General features: G+C 45.7%; 1 protein-coding gene across 12 annotated transcripts in view; it reads left to right on the top strand.

Moving 5' to 3' along the window:
• LZTR1 (leucine zipper like post translational regulator 1) overlaps positions 1 to 18046 on the top strand; it is a 317240-nt gene that overhangs the window by 111177 nt on the left and 188017 nt on the right. For all 12 annotated transcript variants that reach the window (XR_013348515.1, XM_077839232.1, XM_077839229.1 and 9 more), the window contains 2 exons: positions 6628 to 6767; positions 9208 to 9409. Coding sequence is in view for 11 of the 12 variants with exons in the window: in XM_077839232.1 (XP_077695358.1) it covers positions 6628 to 6767; positions 9208 to 9409 (342 nt within the window). In the remaining variant the exon portion in view is untranslated. The remainder of the gene's footprint in view (positions 1 to 6627; positions 6768 to 9207; positions 9410 to 18046) is intronic.

The raw sequence follows: 18046 nt of genomic DNA on the forward strand, positions 1-18046 counted from the left end.
GGATCATACTTTTAAGGATGCGGTTAAACTGCTCTACCAGTCCATCTGTTTGTGGATAGTAGACTGAGGTCCGTATGGCATGGATGCGGAGCAGGGTACATAAGTCCTTCATTAATTTTGACATGAAAGGGGTTCCTTGGTCAATTAGGATCTCCTTAGGGATGCCCACTCTGGCAAAAACCTGAAGTAGTTCTTTTGCCATTGCCTTGGATGTGGAGTTTCTTAAAGGCATGGCTTCTGGATACCATGTGGCGTAGTCAAGGATGACTAATACGTTTCAGGGGCCCGGTGTTGATCTTTCCAGTGGACCCACTACGTCCCATGGCTATCCTTTTGAAGGGGACTTCAATAATAGGCAAAGGTATTAACGGGGCCCGCAAGTGAGGTCGGGGGCTATGCAACTGGCATTCCGGGCCGGAGGTACAATAGTGTTGGACCTCCGCGTGTATTCCTGGCCAATAAAATCTTCTTAGGACTCTATCAAGTATCTTGTCTACTCCTAGATGTCTCCCAAATAAATTATTGTGAGCTAACTCTAGTACTGCCCTTGTGTGTTTCCGTGGGACTAAGAGCTGCTCTACTTCTTCCCCTCGAATTTGCACTATTCGGTACAACAGATCACGTTTGATCACATAATACGGTCTTGGGCCTTTGGTCTTTCCTTCCACAGGTATGTCATTTAGTTCCACTACCTCCTCCCTCACATTCACATATAGCGGGTCATTGGCTTGGTCCTGCCCGAAATTCTCACGTGCGGTACCAATTTGACCTAACTCCATGGGACCTATTTCTTCTCCACCCCATGGGTTGCCCTTACTTGGGCTAGGACTCCTTACTGTCTCCTGGCCTCCTGAACGGGTTCGCTTACCAACCAGGGAGGCTTTCTGGTTCTCTGCTAGAATCCTGGTCCCTAGCCTTTTATCTGCCCTCTTTTCCTGTCTAGACTTTCGGGGTTTCCGGAGGGATGAAAATAGCTCTGGGGCAAATTTGGCAAAAATTGGGGTGAGGCTATCTGTAGGTGCCTCCATCTCAGCCTGGGGTTTGCTACCCTCCCCTAGCTCTACTGGGGGGAGTAAGTTCTCAAACCCGGGGAAGTCCCTACCAATTAAGACTGGGCAGAGGAGCCTAGGGACCACTCCTGCAGTTACCCTGGTAGTGTTTCGCTGGATCTCAATCCATACTGGGATTGTGGGGTAGAAATCTATGGTGCCATGAACGCACTTTACCCCTGTGGTTTTGGCCCGGGTTAGTTGGTCTTGCCCCACCAACTTCCCCGAGACCAGTGTGACAGCACTCCTAGAATCTACTAATGCTATGGTAGCAATACCATTCATCTTTACTGACCTTGTATACCCAGGTGAGGTCATTGCGACCCCTACCAGACTGATTAGGCCACATTGTTCCCCAGGATCCCCCAGATTGCACTGCATAGACTCTTCCCTGTTGGGGCATTGGGTTGCTGTATGCCCCAATTCCCCACACTCGTAACACCGACCTCTTATCCTGGTTGCCGCCCTCTGCCTGGGGCTATTTGGTCAGCCCCCCCACCCCCCACCCCACCAGCCCTTTCTTCCCAAACCCCCAGGTCCCTTCTTGGCCTCGGGCCATTCCTCAGTGTCTTTCCTCCCAGTTATGGTTCTTCTGTAGTTCTCGACAGTCCGGGGCCATGGGTTTGGGGCTGTCTTCCTGGTTTGCCATGTCTCACTCCCTGGGGTCTGGAACAGTTCACGGGCTGCCAGCTGTCTTTCCACGATGGAGACCAACTCATTGTAGGTAGAGGGGTCATTCTGGCCAACCCAAGCCCTAAGGCCTGGTGGTCGCCCCCTCATATACCGGTCCAGTACCGGGAGCTCCATCTTTTTTTGGGGGGGGGGCTGAGGGCCTCAGGGCGCAGCCGTTTCTGGGTCAGGTGGATCAGGTCAAACAATTGCGATCGAGGTGTCTTGTCCTCTGTATACTCCCATTCATGAAACCTCTCGGCTCGCAACGCTATGGTTACTCCTGATCTGGCCAGGATCTCTGCCTTCAGCTGGGGGTAATCCTCCGCAGTCTCTGCAGCCATATCGTAGTAGACTTCCTAGGCCTCTCCACACAGGAACAGGGCGAGGATTCCAGACTGCTGATCTCGGGGCCAGTCCTCCCACAGGGCTGTTCTCTCAAATGCCAGGAGGTACACCTCTACATCATCCTCACGTGTCATTTTCTGTAGGCAGTGACTGGCCCATATAGTCCGGGTTCCGTTGCAATTGTGGTTCCACTCCATAAGGGCCTTCATCTGGTTTGCCAGCTCCTGTAGTAGAGCTTGGTCCTGGGCAGCCTGATTCATCAGCAGCTGATTGGTCTCCTGCTGCACGCGAATCGCCTCCTGTTGGGCGGTTGCTTGGATTCGGGTAGCCTCCTGCTGGGCCACAGTGGCTTGTATTAGAGCCTTGGCCACATCGTCCATCTTGGGGAATGGTATGGTTTTGGTTAACCCTGGTTTAAGTCCCCAGCGCGGAGATCCCACTCCTGACACCACATGTGGCAAATTGCCGGTACGAATATGATGGGTCCAGCTCTTCCTCTTCTTGGGGGGTGGGGGGTTCAGGGTGCAGTTTCCTGCCCCTGAACTAGGGTATCTACTGTCCCACTAGTAACCCAGAGAAGGGTAGTGGAGAGGGTGGGACCCGGGCCCGCCCTCTATTCTGGGTCCCAGCCCAGGGGCCCTAGGGATGGTGGTAAACCACTTGAACTAGTGCTTCCTTCCCCTGGGCTACTTCCCTCTCCTGCTCTTCAGCTTGTGGGGCTTCCTGCCCTCTCTCTCTCTACACAAGCCAGGTATCTGTTTACCTAGGATCTTGGTCTTCTAGCTAGCCACAGCACTGCTCCAACTCCTCCAAACTGCTCTCTGCTCCAACTCCTTCCCCTGGCTGATTGAAGCAGGGGGTTTTTACCAGGTGACTAGCTTCAGGTGCTCTAATTGGCTTCAGGTGCTTTTAATTAATCTATAGCAACCTTTCTTCCCTCTACAGGGAAAAAGGCTTCTCCTCATCCTGGGACTTACATATCTCTCCTATATCACTCTCCAGCTGCCTTCTGGCCATGCTGTATCACAATGTGTACACAACCCTATTATTATTATGTATTATTTCTATTACTGCTGTGCCTAGGACTGTGCCCTGAATGATTTTGCCATTGACTCCCCTGTCCTTTGTCTTGTCTCCCCTCTTCTTTTTTATCTATTTTTTGACTCTCACTTGTGTCAAGTTGAAGCTTGATGCAACCCCATGCTCTGAGTGTTCCTAGCCTCTGTTTGCCAGAAGCTGGGAGTGGACAATAGGGAATGGATCACTTGATGATTGTCTTTCTGTTCATTCCCTCTGAAGCACCTGGTATTGGCCACTGTCAGAAAACAGGATACTGAGCTAGATGGACCATTGGTCTGACACAGTGGGGCTGTTTTTATGTTCTTGTGTTCTTTATATTTAATGTTTTCTGGGCAGAGACTGTCTGTACTTGTTTCTGTGAGGTGCCTACCACAGTTTTGGGCACTCAGAAATGATAACACATAACACAGAATCTCAACATCTTTCTCCTTCCCCCATCCTGCATGGGGTATTTAATGGAAGGTCTGTGAAGAGAGTAGAGAACTTGGGACATATGCTGTCTTTAGCTTGAGTTTGCAGGTAGCTGTGTTCTGAATCGTTTGTTGTTTTTCAAAGTTGTTAATTTCATTCTAAGATAAGGTATGTTACCATAACCAATCTGGAGATCTGTCAGGGTTCCTTCCCCACTCTGAACTCTAGGGTACAGATGTGGGGACCCGCAAGAAAGACCCCCTAAGCTTATTTCTACCAGCTTAGGTTAAAACTTCCCCAAGACACAAAGTCTTTGCCCTTGGATTAGTTGAATGCTGCCACCACCAAGTGATTTAACAAACAATCAGGGAAAGAACCACTTGGAGTTCCTATTTCCCCAAAACATCCCCCCAAACCCTTACACCCCCTTTCCTGGGGAGGCTTGAGAATAAACAAGATGAGCACAAACCAGCCTTGGATTTTTAAGACCCAAAAAACCCAATCAGATTCTTTAAAAACAGAACTTTATTAGAAGAACAAAAAAAGATAAGAGAACAACTCTGTAAGATCAGAATGGAAGATAATCTTACAGGCAATCAGATTCAAAACATAGAGAATCCCTCTAGGCAAAACCTTAAGTTACAAAAAGACACAAAAACAGGAATACACATTTCCTCCAGCACGGCAAATTTCATAAGCCAAAACAAAGAAAACCTAACGCATTTTCTAGCTAGATTACTTACTAACTTTACAGGAGTTGGAGGGCTTGCATCCTTGATCTGTTCCCGGCAAAGGTATCACACAGACAGACAAAAGCCTCTCCCCCCCCCCCTCCCCCCAACTCCAGATTTGAAAGTATCTTGTCCCCTCATTGGTCATTTTGGGTCAGGTGCCAACCAGGTTACCTGAGCTTCTTAACTCTTTACAGGTAAAAGGACTTTGCCTCTGGCCAGGAGGGATTTTATAGCACTGTATACAGAAAGGTGGTTACCCTTCCCTTTATATTCATGACAAGATCATAAATGTGTCTGTCACTGTGGCACAGTGTGAATCTGATTGTATAATTTCAAACAGCCTAACATATTTCTTCAGATGCTAAACGCCCCACTTCCCCTACCCCAGAGGTGGGAAACTACGGTCCGCAGACCACATCCGGCCCACGGCACCATCTTGCCTGGCTCCTGGCCTGGGAGGCGGGCCCCGGCCCCTCCCCCGCTGTTCTCCGTCCCCCATAGTGACACCGCTGCGCAGGCAGTGCTCTGGGCTGCGGGCTCATGCAGAGCAGTGCGACAGCGTCTCAGGCTCCGGCTGGGCAGCACGGCTCCCAGACATGCTGTACTGAGCAGCATAGTAAGGGGGCCAAGGGGTTGGTAAAGGGGCATGGGGTCCCGGGGGCAGTCAGGGGACAGGGGGCGGTTGGATGGGCTGGAGGTTCAGTGGAGGGGGGTCGTCAGGGGACAGGGAGCAGGGGGGGTTAGATGGGGGTGAGGTCCCGGGGGGAGGTTGGGGCGGGGGTCCTGGGAGGAGGCGGTCAGGGGACAAGGAGCAGGGTGGGGATTGGATGGGGGGGTTCTGAGGGGAGCAGTCAGTGGGTGGGAAGTGGGAGGGGGCAGATAGGAGGCAAAGGCCAGGCTGCTTGGGGAGGCACAGCCTTCCCTACCCAGCCCTCCACATAGTTTCACACCCCGATGTGGCCGTCGGGCCAAAAAGTTTGCCCACCCCTGCTTTACCCACTTGCCAAAACATCCATATTTTCTCTGATAACGTCTATGAATTGTATTGCCAAGTACAAAAGCTGCAGCACACTGAAAACTGGGAAATGTGGAGACAGCATAAGATAAATTGACATTCTTTAGCTATCCCTCGATGCAAGGATGATGTTTGCCAAGGTGGTGGGGGTCACTGGTGGGTTTTTAAGTGGCTGAGGAGCCTAATTTGTCCCCTGCAGATTTTTCCACAGAAGTGACAGGTGTTATCTTGGAGGAGACATAGTTGTTGGCTGGACTGTTGTGCCCTTTCTTTCCTCGTTTGTTGCTTCTCTGTCTCATGAGCATGTCTGTTCTCCTCAAAGTGAGCTGTGGTTTGGTACATGGTGTAAATTGACTTCAGTATCAAAACAAATAACATAGACTACTGTAATAATTGTATTCATTTTCAAATTTAATTAAACGAGAACTTCAATTTTTAATGTCAAGAAAGTTATCAGAGGAGTGGAGGAATGAATGTCAGGCATTCTTCATGTTTGTCCATCTTGTTTTAAGGAATCTTGAACATCTGGAGGTGGAATTATTATATTTCTGTGCTGATCAGTTGTCGCTCACACATTTTTCTTAGTCATCCCTTTAAAGGTCCCAACTGACGTTTGGCAAATGGTGTCACAACTACAATTGTGCTTGCATGAGGTTTAAATCTTACAGAAAGTATCACCACCTGATTTGCTTGAAACCTGTCACCTAGTTGTTAGTCTTTCACAGGGTTGGAATGAACTGAAAAAAGTTGCATGCTTTCCTGAGAACGGAGTGGTCTCTCTGAACTCGAGCTCTTGCTAGCCAGTAGACCTGGGTACTCGGTATCTTGCTAGCCAGTAGTCCTGTTGTACGCATGGGTACTTGCTTGATCTCTTGTTTTTAATCCTATCTTATTCATAAAATAATTACTCGTACAATCACTATCACCTAATTAGTATTTCTTCCTAAATTACACTCTTTACCAGAGGAAGGATGTTTTTAGGGTTAAGGTACTAGGCTAGGGCTTAAATGTGGGTTCAGTTCCCACCTTTCCTATAGACTTTTTGTGTTACCCTTGAGCAAACCTCTGTGCCTGGATTTCCCATCTGTAAAATGGGGATACACTATTAAGTGAATAAGGCTCTGTCTACACACTTCAACCAAATTTATAATCTGTGTGTCATCGTCAGCTGGAAACATGATTTATGTTCACACACTACATGGTTTCTCTTCACCAAAGGAAATCAGTAGGGTTGTGTTAATCCTTCAATGTGCATATACAAACAGTCTTACAATGGAGTTTGAAAAATATATAATTTAGTGTGGATTTTGCTACTTTTTAGATTGAACAGAGTGGTGAGATCCCTCCTTCCTGCTGTAATTTTCCTGTGGCTGTTTGCAAAGACAAGATGTTTGTGTTTTCTGGCCAGAGTGGAGCAAAGATCACCAATAATCTCTTTCAGTTTGAATTCAAGGAAAAAATGTAAGTTCTAACATTTGATTCAAGTAAAATACATGTATTATTTCTGTTGTTCAGGGTGAAGAAAGTACATAATGAACGATATTGAAGAAGGAACAGTTTGTATTTCATAACTAAGAAAGGCAGTTCTTTCTCATTTCTAATTTTTTTGATTTTTAGTTGAGGTTTAATTAGGCTGATATTTGGATAATATGTTAGCAATAACACAATAGCTTGACGATATGCTTTGGCTAGATAGAGACAATTTTTTCTACAGAAGAACAGAAACTCATATTGATTCATTTGAAATAATAGGCAGTGGGCACAATTTTCAGATCTGGATGTGTAATGATTGGCTCCTCAGTCCATACCTAGGTGTCTAATTAGAAGGGGGCTGATTTTCAGAGGTGCTGAGCAGCCTCAATTCCCTTTGAAGTCAATGGGAGTTGTAGATGATCAACATCTTTGAAAATCAGATAATTTAAGTGTCTGTATAAGGATTTAGGAATGTAACTTCAAGCTCCCAATTTAGAAAATCTTGACTAGTGCCTTTTCAGATGCTGTGTTACATTTGGCCCCAAACAATAGGAAAATATCAAGAGTGCACATGGTTTCCTCATTCAGCAATTGAAAGCTCCTGCTTTCTTAGACATTGTCACCATGTGGAGTGCTCATAGGAATTTCATACCATATGTGTCTAACAGGGGGAACAGCATGAATCTACAGTTCAAGGAAATGAGATAACTATGAAAAGCAAATGTCTAGTCAGCTCTTGGGGGGCAGCAGTCTGACCCTGAATCCCTGCACATGTACACACATATGCACTTTCAAACAGTGGATTCCAGCTTTTGTGGGAACGTTTTTATTTCAAACTTTTGATCTCACAGTCCAGTTAGTTAGGTTGGGAGTTGGATAATTATTAAATATTAAAAATCTGAGTGTGGTATAATGAAAGAAGTTTTAAAAGTACTGGTCTGGAACCACAATAGAGAGACAGGTTTCAGAGTAGCAGCCATGTTACTCTGTATTCACAAAAAGAAAAGGAGTACTTGTGGCACCTTAGAGACTAACAAATTCATTTGAACATAAGCTTTCGTGAGCAACAGCTCACTTCGTCGGATGCATCGATGTAGCTCACGAAAGCTTATGCTCAAATAAATTTGTTAGTCTCTAAGGTGCCACAAGTCCTCCTTTTCTTTTTTTAATAGAGAGACAGTAGGCCAAGCCACAATTTTGAAATCTGACTAGCAATTGAGTGCCCCAGTTTTTGGATTCCCAACTTGAGACATCTTTGAGGGTTCTGATTAGCAGGCAGTGTTAAGTACCTGCCCTCTGAAAACCTGGCCCCTTGAGAAAGATCAGGTTTGGCACCCAAAAACTGAGGCACCCAAAACCACTACTCAGTTTTGAAAAATTTGGTCTACAATTCTGAAAGAGATAAAAGTGGGGAACAAAAAAGCAGCCACTGTAGCTTAACTACTGCTGCTACAAGTATTGCCACAGTTACTGATGGCCTTTTTGTTGGGGAGAGAAAGGACTGGGTATTGTTTTAGTTTCATAGTTTCTGAGAGTTTAAGGCCAGAAAGAATAATTAAATCATCTAGTGTGACCTCCTGAATATCACAGGCTGTTCAGTTTCACCCAGATACCCCTATATTAAGCCCAAATACTTTAATTAGGCTTAAGCATTTCAGTCCTCTGGAGGGTAAACTATTGTGTGCCACAGACAGAGAGCAAGAGATACCGAGGTGTCCCCAGTGCCCAGAGCTCCTGCAATGGCAGGGAATTGATTAAGTGAGATAAGCTCAGATGATCCCAAGAGGAATCCACATTCCATGCTGCAGAGATCAAAAAAACCCCAAGGTTCCTGCCAATCTCAGCTGGGGGACAATTCCTTCCCAGCCCCAAACATGATGACCAGTTTGACCCTGAGCATGTAAGGAAGATACACTAGCCAGATGTGCTGTTGCTCAAATAGAAGTTATTTATTTGATGCAGAAATGACTGGGTGAGGTTCTCAGGCCTGTATTATGCAGGAGGTCAGACTACATGATCATAATGGGACATAAAATCTAGGAATCTATGAAAACCACCACAGTAATGAAACAAAATACAGCATAAACCAACCAGTCATCCAAACATTAAATGAAGTGTGCAAGTCTTGTATCTTGTCCTGATGTCTGCTAGAGTTGGGCTCTGCCTGACTGCAAGTATAATAAAAAGCTGAATTGGTGATTGCAAATAATATTCATCATATTATGTTAAGAAACTGTGATCCCTTACCAAAATACTGATTTTATTTAAATAGTGGGGGTAGGGTTTGGTTAGGGTATATTGTAATATGTGTTCTCCATCTCTAATTGATAGAATCCTTTGGGGATTTTGAGACAGTTAATTTTCAAAACTCATTTTGAAGAAAGGAGTTGTAAAAGATTTACTCTTTGTTTCATGTCTTGTGTCTCAGTTGGACACGAATTCCTACTGAACACTTACTTCGGGGCTCCCCTCCTCCGCCACAGCGAAGATACGGTCACACCATGGTTGCCTTTGATCGCCACCTCTATGTGTTTGGTGGTGCTGCAGATAACACATTGCCAAATGAACTTCACTGCTACGATGTGGACTCTCAGACCTGGGAAGTTATCCAGCCTAGTCCAGATAGTGAGGTAAAGAGTGCACTGTTTAATTATTCCTCTTTCTCCTTTTAATCTACCTTTTGCTTCCATGATATAGAACAAAGAATCTTTATTTAAATTAATAACATTAATATTGAATTATACTTTTTATAGCTCCTTCCCCAAAAAACTGTTATACTGTCAGTACAGAGTGAACAAAATTTCCTTAGAAGGCACTGTCATTATTGATACTTGTAAAACTCAAACTTTCTTCATTGGCACTTTTTTTTAAAAGATCCAAAAAAGATGTTTATAGGAGCTAACACTTGACATAGAAAATAATAAATCCTCATGTTCCATGGCATGAACCAGCCACTAACTGATAAGGGTTAGGAAGAAACTTCCCCAGTAAGGATGTTAATCCATGATAAGCAAATGGGGTTTCTTGCACGTTCTCCTGAAGCATCTGGTGCAGGCCCCTCTAAGAGAAGATACTGGACTAGACGGACCACTATAAACTTCTTATTGGAAAGCAATTCCTCTGTTTATATGTTCCTAGGTGCAGTACTTACTAGCAAAGAAGAACTGGCTGTGAATTTGAGAATAGGGGAGCTTGGAAAGACTAGCTACTGTTGAAGATATTTGGGTTCATTAAGCAGTAGAATCATGGAAGATTAGTGTTGGAAGAGACCTCAGGAGGTCATCTAGTCCAACCCCAACTAAATCATCCCAGCCAGGGCTTTGTAAAGCTGGGCCTTAAAAACCTCTAAGGATGGAGATTCTACCACCTCCTTATTTAACCCATTCCAGTGTTTCACCACACTCCTAGTAAAACAGTGTTTCCTAATATCCAATCTAGATCTCCCCAACTGCAACTTGAGACCATTGCTCCTTGTTCTGTCATCTGCCACCACTGAGAACAGCCGAGCTCCATCCTCTTTGGAACCCCCCCCTTTCAGGTAGTTGTATGCTTCTATCAAATCCCCCCTTACTCTTCTTCAACAAGCATGTGGACAAAGGAGATCCAGTGGATATAGTGTATTTAGATTTTTAGAAAGCCTTTGACAAAGTCCCTCACCAAAGGCTCTTAAGCAAAATAAGCAGTCATAGAATCATAGAATATCAGGGTTGGAAGGGACCTCAGGAGGTCATCTAGTCCAACCCCCTGCTCAAAAGCAGGACCTATACCCAATTAAATCATCCCAGCCAGGGCTTTGTCAAGCCTGACCTCAAAAACTTCTAAGGAAGGAGATTCCACCACCTCCCTAGGCAACGCATTCCAGGGTTTCACCACCCTCCGAGTGAAAAAGTTTTCCTAATATCCAACCTAAACCTCCCCCCCTGCAACTTGAGACCATTACTCCTTGTCCTGTCCTCTTCCACCACTGAGAATAGTCTAGAACCATCCTCCCTGGAAATACCTCCCAGGTAGTTGAAAGCAGCTATCAAATCCCCCCTCATTCTTCTCTTCTGCAGACTAAACAATCCCAATTCCCTCAGCCTCTCCTCATAACTCATGTGTTCCAGACCCCTAATCATTTTTGTTGCCCTTTGCTGGACTCTCTCCAATTTATCCACATCCTTCTTGTAGTGTGGGGCCCAAAACTGGACACAGTACTCCAGATGAGGCCTCACCAATGTCGAATAGAGGGGAACGATCACGTCCCTCTATCTGCTCGCTGTGCCCCTACTTATACATCCCAAAATGCCATTGGCCTTCTTGGCAACAAGGACACACTGCTGGCTCATATCCAGCTTCTCGTTCACTGTCACCCCTAGGTCCTTTTCTGCCGAACTGCTGCCTAGCCATTCGGTCCCTAGTCTGTAGCTGTGCATTGGATTCTTCCGTCCTAAGTGCAGGACCCTGCACTTATCCTTATTGAACCTCATCAGATTTCTTTTGGCCCAATCCTCCAATTTGTCTAGGTCCCTCTGTATCCTATCCTTGCCTTCCAGCGTATCTACCACTCCTCCCAGTTTAGTATCATCCGCAAATTTGCTGAGGGTGCAATCCACACCATCCTCCAGATCATTTATGAAGATATTGAACAAAACCGGCCCCAGGACCGACCCCTGGGGCACTCCACTTGACACCGGCTGCCAACTAGACATGGAGCCATTGATCACTACCCGTTGAGCCCGACAATCTAGCCAACTTTCTACCCACCTTATAGTGCATTCATCCAGCCCATACTTCCTTAACTTGCTGACAAGAATACTGTGGGAGACCGTGTCAAACGCTTTGCTAAAATCAAGATACAATACATCCACTGCTTTCCCTTCATCCACAGAACCAGTAATCTCATCATAGAAGGCAATTAGATTAGTCAGGCATGACCTTCCCTTGGCGAATCCATGCTGACTGTTCCTGATCACTTTCCTCTCATGTAAGTGCTTCAGGATTGATTCTTTGAGGACCTGCTCCATGATTTTTCCGGGGACTGAAGTGAGGCTTACTGGCCTGTAGTTCCCAGGATCCTCCTTCTTCCCTTTTTTAAAGATTGGCACTACATTAGCCTTTTTCCAGTCATCCGGGACTTCCCCCATTCGCCACAAGTTTTCAAAGATAATGGCCAATGTCTCTGCAATCACAGCCACCAGTTCCTTTAGCACTCTCGGATGCAACTCATCCGGCCCCATGGACTTGTGCAGTTCCAGTTTTTCTAAATAGTCCCTAACCACCTCTTTCTCCACCGAGGGCTGGCCATCTATTCCCCATGTTGTGATGCCCAGCACAGCAGTCTGGGAGCTGACCTTGTTCGTGAAGACAGAGGCAAAAAAAGCATTGAGTACATTAGCTTTTTCCACATCCTCCGTCACTAGGTTGCCTCCCTCATTCATTAAGGGGCCCACACTTTCCTTGGCTTTCTTGTTGCCAACATACCTGAAGAAACCCTTCTTGTTACTCTTAACATCTCTCGCTAGCTGCAGCTCCAGGTGCGATTTGGCCCTCTTAATTTCATTCCTACATGCCCGAGCAATATTTTTATACTCTTCCCTGGTCATATGTCCAACCTTCCACTTCTTGTAAGCTTCTTTTTTATGCTTAGGATCTGCTAGGATTTCACCGTTAAGCCAAGCTGGTCGCCTGTCATACTTACTATTCTTTCGACACATCGGGATGGTTTGTCCCTGTAACCTCAACAGGGATTCCTTGAAATACAGCCAGCTCTCCTGGACTCCTTTCCCCTTCATGTTAGTCCCCCAGGGGATCCTACCGATCCGTTCCCTGAGGGAGTCGAAGTCTGCTTTCCTGAAGTCCAGGGTCCGTATCCTGCTGCTTACCTTTCTTCCCTGTGTCAGGATCCTGAACTCAACCAACTCATGGTCACTGCCTCCCAGATTCCCATCCACTTTTGCTTCCCCTACTAATTCTTCCCGATTTGTGAGCAGCAGGTCAAGAAAAGCTCCCCCCCCAGTTAGCTCCTCTAGCACTTGCACCAGGAAATTGTCCCCTACACTTTCCAAAAACTTCCTGGATTGTCTATGCACTGCTGTACTGCTCTCCCAGCAGATATCAGGAAAATTAAAGTCACTCATGAGAACCAGGGCGTGCGATCTAGTAGTTTCTGCGAGCTGCCGGAAGAAAGCCTCATCCACCTCATCCCCCTGGTCCGGTGGTCTATAGCAGACTCCCACCACTACATCACTCCTGTTGCTCACACTTCTAAACTTAATCCAGAGACACTCAGGTTTTTCTACAGTTTCGTACCGGAGCTCTGAGCAGTCATACTGCTGCCTTACATACAGTGCTACTCCCCCACCTTTTCTGCCCTGCCTATCCTTCCTGAACAGTTTATAACCATCCATGACAGTACTCCAGTCATGTGAGTTATCCCACCAAGTCTCTGTTATTCCAATCACGTCATAATTCCTTGACATCACCAGGACCTCCAGTTCTCCCTGCTTGTTTCCAAGGCTTTGTGCATTCCTATATAAGCACTTGAGATAACCTGCTGATCGCCCCTCATTCTCAGTATGAGGCAGGAGCCCTCCCCTCACAGACATTCCTGCCTGTGCTTCCTCCCGGCATCCCGCTTTCCCACTTACCTCAGGGCTTTGGTCTCCTTCCCCCGGTGAACCTAGTTTAAAGCCCTCCTCACTAGGTTAGCCAGCCTGCCTGCAAAGATGCTCTTCCCTCTCTTCGTAAGGTGGAGCCCATCTCTGCCCAGCACTCCTCCTTCATGGAACACCATCCCATGGTCAAAGAATCCAAAGCCTTCTCTCCAACACCACCTACGTAGCCATTCGTTGACTTCCACGATTCGACGGTCCCTACCCAGGCCTTTTCCTTCTACGGGGAGGATGGACGAGAACACCACCTGCGCCTCCAACTCCTTTATCCTTCTTCCCAGAGCCACGTAGTCCACAGTGATCCGCTCAAGGTCATTCTTGGCAGTATCATTGGTGCCCACGTGGAGAAGCAGGAAGGGGTAGCGATCCGAGGGCTTGATGAGTCTCGGCAGTCTCTCCGTCACATCGCAAATCTTAGCCCCCGGCAAGCAGCAGACTTCTCGGTTTTCCTGGTCAGGGTGGCAGATAGATGACTCAGTCCCCCGGAGTAGAGAGTCATGGGATAAGAGGGAAGGTTCTTTCATGGATTGGTAACTGGTTAAAAGACAGGAAACAAAGGGTAGGAATAAATGGTCAGTTTTCAGAATGGAGAGAGGTAAATAGTGGTGTCCCCCAGGAATCTGCACTGGGCCCAGTCCTATTTAACATATTCATAAACGATCTGGAAAAAGAGGTAAACAGTGAGGTGGCAAAATTTGCAGATGAAACAAAACTGCTCAAGATAATTAAGTCTCAGGCAGATTATGAAGAGCTACAAAAGGATCTCTGAAAACTGGGTGACTGGGCAACAAAATGGCAGATGAAATTTAATGTTGATAAATGCGAAGTAATACACATTGGAAAACATAATCCTAACTATACATATACAATGATGGGGTCTAAATTAGCTGTTCCTCTCAAGAAAGAGATCTGAGAAAGGTATCAAGTGGAGTGCCCCAAGGGTCGGTCCTCGGGCCGGTTTTGTTCAATATCTTCATAAATGATCTGGAGGATGGTGTGGATTGCACCCTCAGCAAGTTTGCAGAAGACACTAAACTGGGAAGAGAGGTGGATACACTGGAGGGTAGGGATAGGATACAGAGGGCCCTAGACAAATTGGAGGATTGGGCCAAAAGAAATCTGATGAGGTTCAACAAGGACAAGTGCAGAGTCCTGCACTTAGGACGGAAGAATCCCATGCACCGCTACAGACAAGGGACCGAATGGCTGGGCAGCAGTTCGGCAGAAAAGGACCTAGGGGTGAGAGTGGACGAGAAGCTGGATATGAGTCAACAGTGTGCCCTTGTTGCCAAGAAGGCCAATGGTATTTTGGGATGTATATGTAGGGGCGTTGCCAGCAGATCGAGGGACGTGATCGTTCCCCTCTGTTCAACATTGGTGAGGTCTCATTTGGAGTACTGTGTCCAGTTTTGGGCCCCACACTACAAGAAGGATGTGGAAAAATTGGAAAGAGTCCAGCGGAGGGCAAAAAAAATGGTTAGGGGTCTGGAACACATGAGTTATGAGGAGAGGCTGAGGGAACTGGGATTGTTTAGTCTGTGTAAGAGAAGAATGAGGGGGGATTTGATAGCTGCTTTCAACTACCTGAATGGGGGTTCCGAAGAGGATGGCTCTAGACTGTTCTCAGTGGTAGCTGATGACAGAACAAGGAGTAATGGTCTCAAGTTGCAGAAGAGGAGGTTTAGGTTGGATATTAGGAAAAACTTTTTCACTAGGAGGGTGGTGAAACAGTGGAATGCGTTACCTAGGGAGGTGGTGGAATCTCTTTCCCTAGAAGTTTTTAAGGTCAGGCTTGACAAAGCCCTGGCTGAGATGATTTAGTTGGGGATTGGACCTGCTTTGAGCAGGGGGTTGGACTAGATGACCTCCTGAGGTCCCTTCCAACCCTGATATTTTATGATTCTGTGATCTTGGAGTCATTGTGGATAGTTCTCTGAAATCATCCACTCAATGTGCAGCAGCAGTCAAAAAGCTGAACAGAATGTTGGGAATCATCAAAAAGGGATAGATGATAAGGTGGAAAATATCATATTGCCTACATATAAATCCATGGTATGCCCATACCTTGAATACTGCGTGCAGATGTGGTCACCCCATCTCAAAAAAGATATATTGGAATTGGAACAGGTTCAGAAAAGGGCAACAAAAATGATTAGGGGTATAGAACGGCTTCCATAAGAGGAGAGAGTAATAAGACTGGGACTTTTCAGCTTGGAAAAGAGGCGACAAAGGGGGGATATGATAGAGGTCTATAAGATCATGAGTGGTATAGAGAAAGTAAATAAGGAAGTGTTATTTACTCCTCATAATACAAGAACAAGGGGCCACCAAATAAATTAGTAGGTAGTAGTTTTAAAACAAACACAAGAAAGTATTTTTTCATGCAACGGACTGTCAACTTCTGGAACTCCTTGTCAGAGGGTGTTGTGAAGGCCAATACTATAACGGGGTTCAAAAGGGAGCTAGATAGATTCATGGAAGATAGGTCCATCAATGGCTATTAGCCAGGATGGGCAGGAATGGTGTCCCTAGCCTCTGTTTGCCAGAAGCTGGGATCGGGTGACAGGGCATGGATCACTTGATGATAACCTGTCTGTTCATTCCCTTTGGGGCACCTGCCATTGGCCACTGTCAAAGGACAGGATACTGGGCTTGATGGATCTTTGACCCAGTATGGCCGTTCTTATGTTCTTCTCTTCTGCAGACTAAGCAAGCCCAGTTCCCTCAGCCTCTCCTCATAAGTCATGTGCCCCCACCCCCTGATCATTTTCGTTGCCCTCCGCTGAACTCTCTCCAATTTGTCCACATCCTTTCTTTAGTAGGGGGCCCAAAACTGGGTGCAGTACTCCAGATGTGGCCTCACCAGTGCCGAATAGAGGGGAATAATCGCTTTCCTCGATCTGCTGGCAACGCCCCTACATATACATCCCAAAATGCCATTGGCCTTCTTGGCAACAAGGGCACACTGCTGGCTCATATCCAGCTTCTCGTCCACTGTAATCCCCAGGTCCTTTTCCGCAGAGCTGCCACTTAGCCAGTCGGTCACCAGCCTGTAGAAGTGCATGGGATTCTTCTGCACTTGTCCTTGCTGAACCTCAACAGATTTCTTTTGGCTCAATCCTCCAGTTAGTCTAGGTCACTCTGGACCCTATCCCTACCCTCCAGCATATCTACCTCTCCCCCCAGCTTAGTGTAAAACTTTTGAGTTGTCTATATTCATGCAAAAAGCAGTGTCAGTAGAATATTAAAGATGCCCAATTAAACACAAAATCAGAAAACATAAAAGTAAAAATTGAAAACACATTAACTTTACTCTTGTTTGTAGGCATTATGGTATAGTAATTATACGACTACATGCTATTTCTCATTATATAATACATCCTTAGATACACCTGTGTCTAAGATAGCCTTGTATTGCATAATTTAAAGGAATTGGGTCTGACATGAGATTTTTTTTAACTGAGGCTTGGATGACCCTTGATCATTTTGTTCTCAGAATACAGAAAATGGCAGTGATCTCCCGGCATGTTACTTTTCATTTATTCCCTGGGTTTTAAACGGTATCATTATACATATTAGTTCCTCTTTCTTTATAGGTTTTGCCTTGAATTGTGTGTAATGTTTCAGTTGGTGCAATACCAATTCTGTAGCATTTTTATTAGCTGATCTGTGGAGCAGAAAGGGTTTAGTGTTAGCGTGCAATATGGAGAACTGCAAAATTTGATTTAATATTTTTTAAAAGTGGAGATTCCTACATCAATTTTTATTTTGAGTACTATAGTCAGTATTACCGTTTCTAATACTTACTGGTTTTACTAATGACAGGTTTCAGAGTAACAGCCGTGTTAGTCTGTATTCGCAAAAAGAAAAGGAGTACTTGTGGCACCTTAGGGACTAACCAATGTATTAGAGCATGAGCTTTCGTGAGCTACAGCTCACTTCATCAGATGCATACCGTGGAAACTGCAGAAGACATTATATACACAGAGACCATGAAACAATACCTCCTCCCACCCCACTGTCCTGCTGGTAATAGCTTATCTAAAGCTAACAAGGTGGTCATATCTTTGTAGACAATGAGCCAAAACATATTGCAGCAGTACCTACAGGTATATAATGAGGCATATGATAACTCAACTTTGTTGTAAAAACATTAGCCTAGAGCACTATTGATACATTGTCTAGCACCTTGTACACACTCATACAGTCCTCACCTTGAACAAATCCGTCACATAAGACACCATTTCTCTCATTTCGCTTAAGTGACTACAGTGATCATCCAGTCTGACCTTCTGTATAGGGTTACCGGATAGCAACTGTGAAAAAACAGGATGGGGGTGGGAGGTAATAGGCACCTATATAAGAAAAGGTCTCCAAAAACAAGACTGTCCCTTTAAAAATGGGACATCTGGTCACCCTACTTCTGCATAACACAGGTTTCAGAATAACAGCCATGTTAGTCTGTATTCGCAAAAAGAAAAGGAGTACTTGTGGCACCTTAGAGACTAACCAATTTATTTGAGCATAAGCTTTCGTGAGATACAGCTCATATGAAGTGAGCTGTAGCTGACGAAGGTAACAGATAAGTTGGTTAGTCTCCAAGGTGCCACAAAT

This window comes from Eretmochelys imbricata, chromosome 21 (genome assembly GCF_965152235.1).
Source record: "Eretmochelys imbricata isolate rEreImb1 chromosome 21, rEreImb1.hap1, whole genome shotgun sequence".
Classification (NCBI taxonomy): domain Eukaryota; kingdom Metazoa; phylum Chordata; order Testudines; family Cheloniidae; genus Eretmochelys; species Eretmochelys imbricata.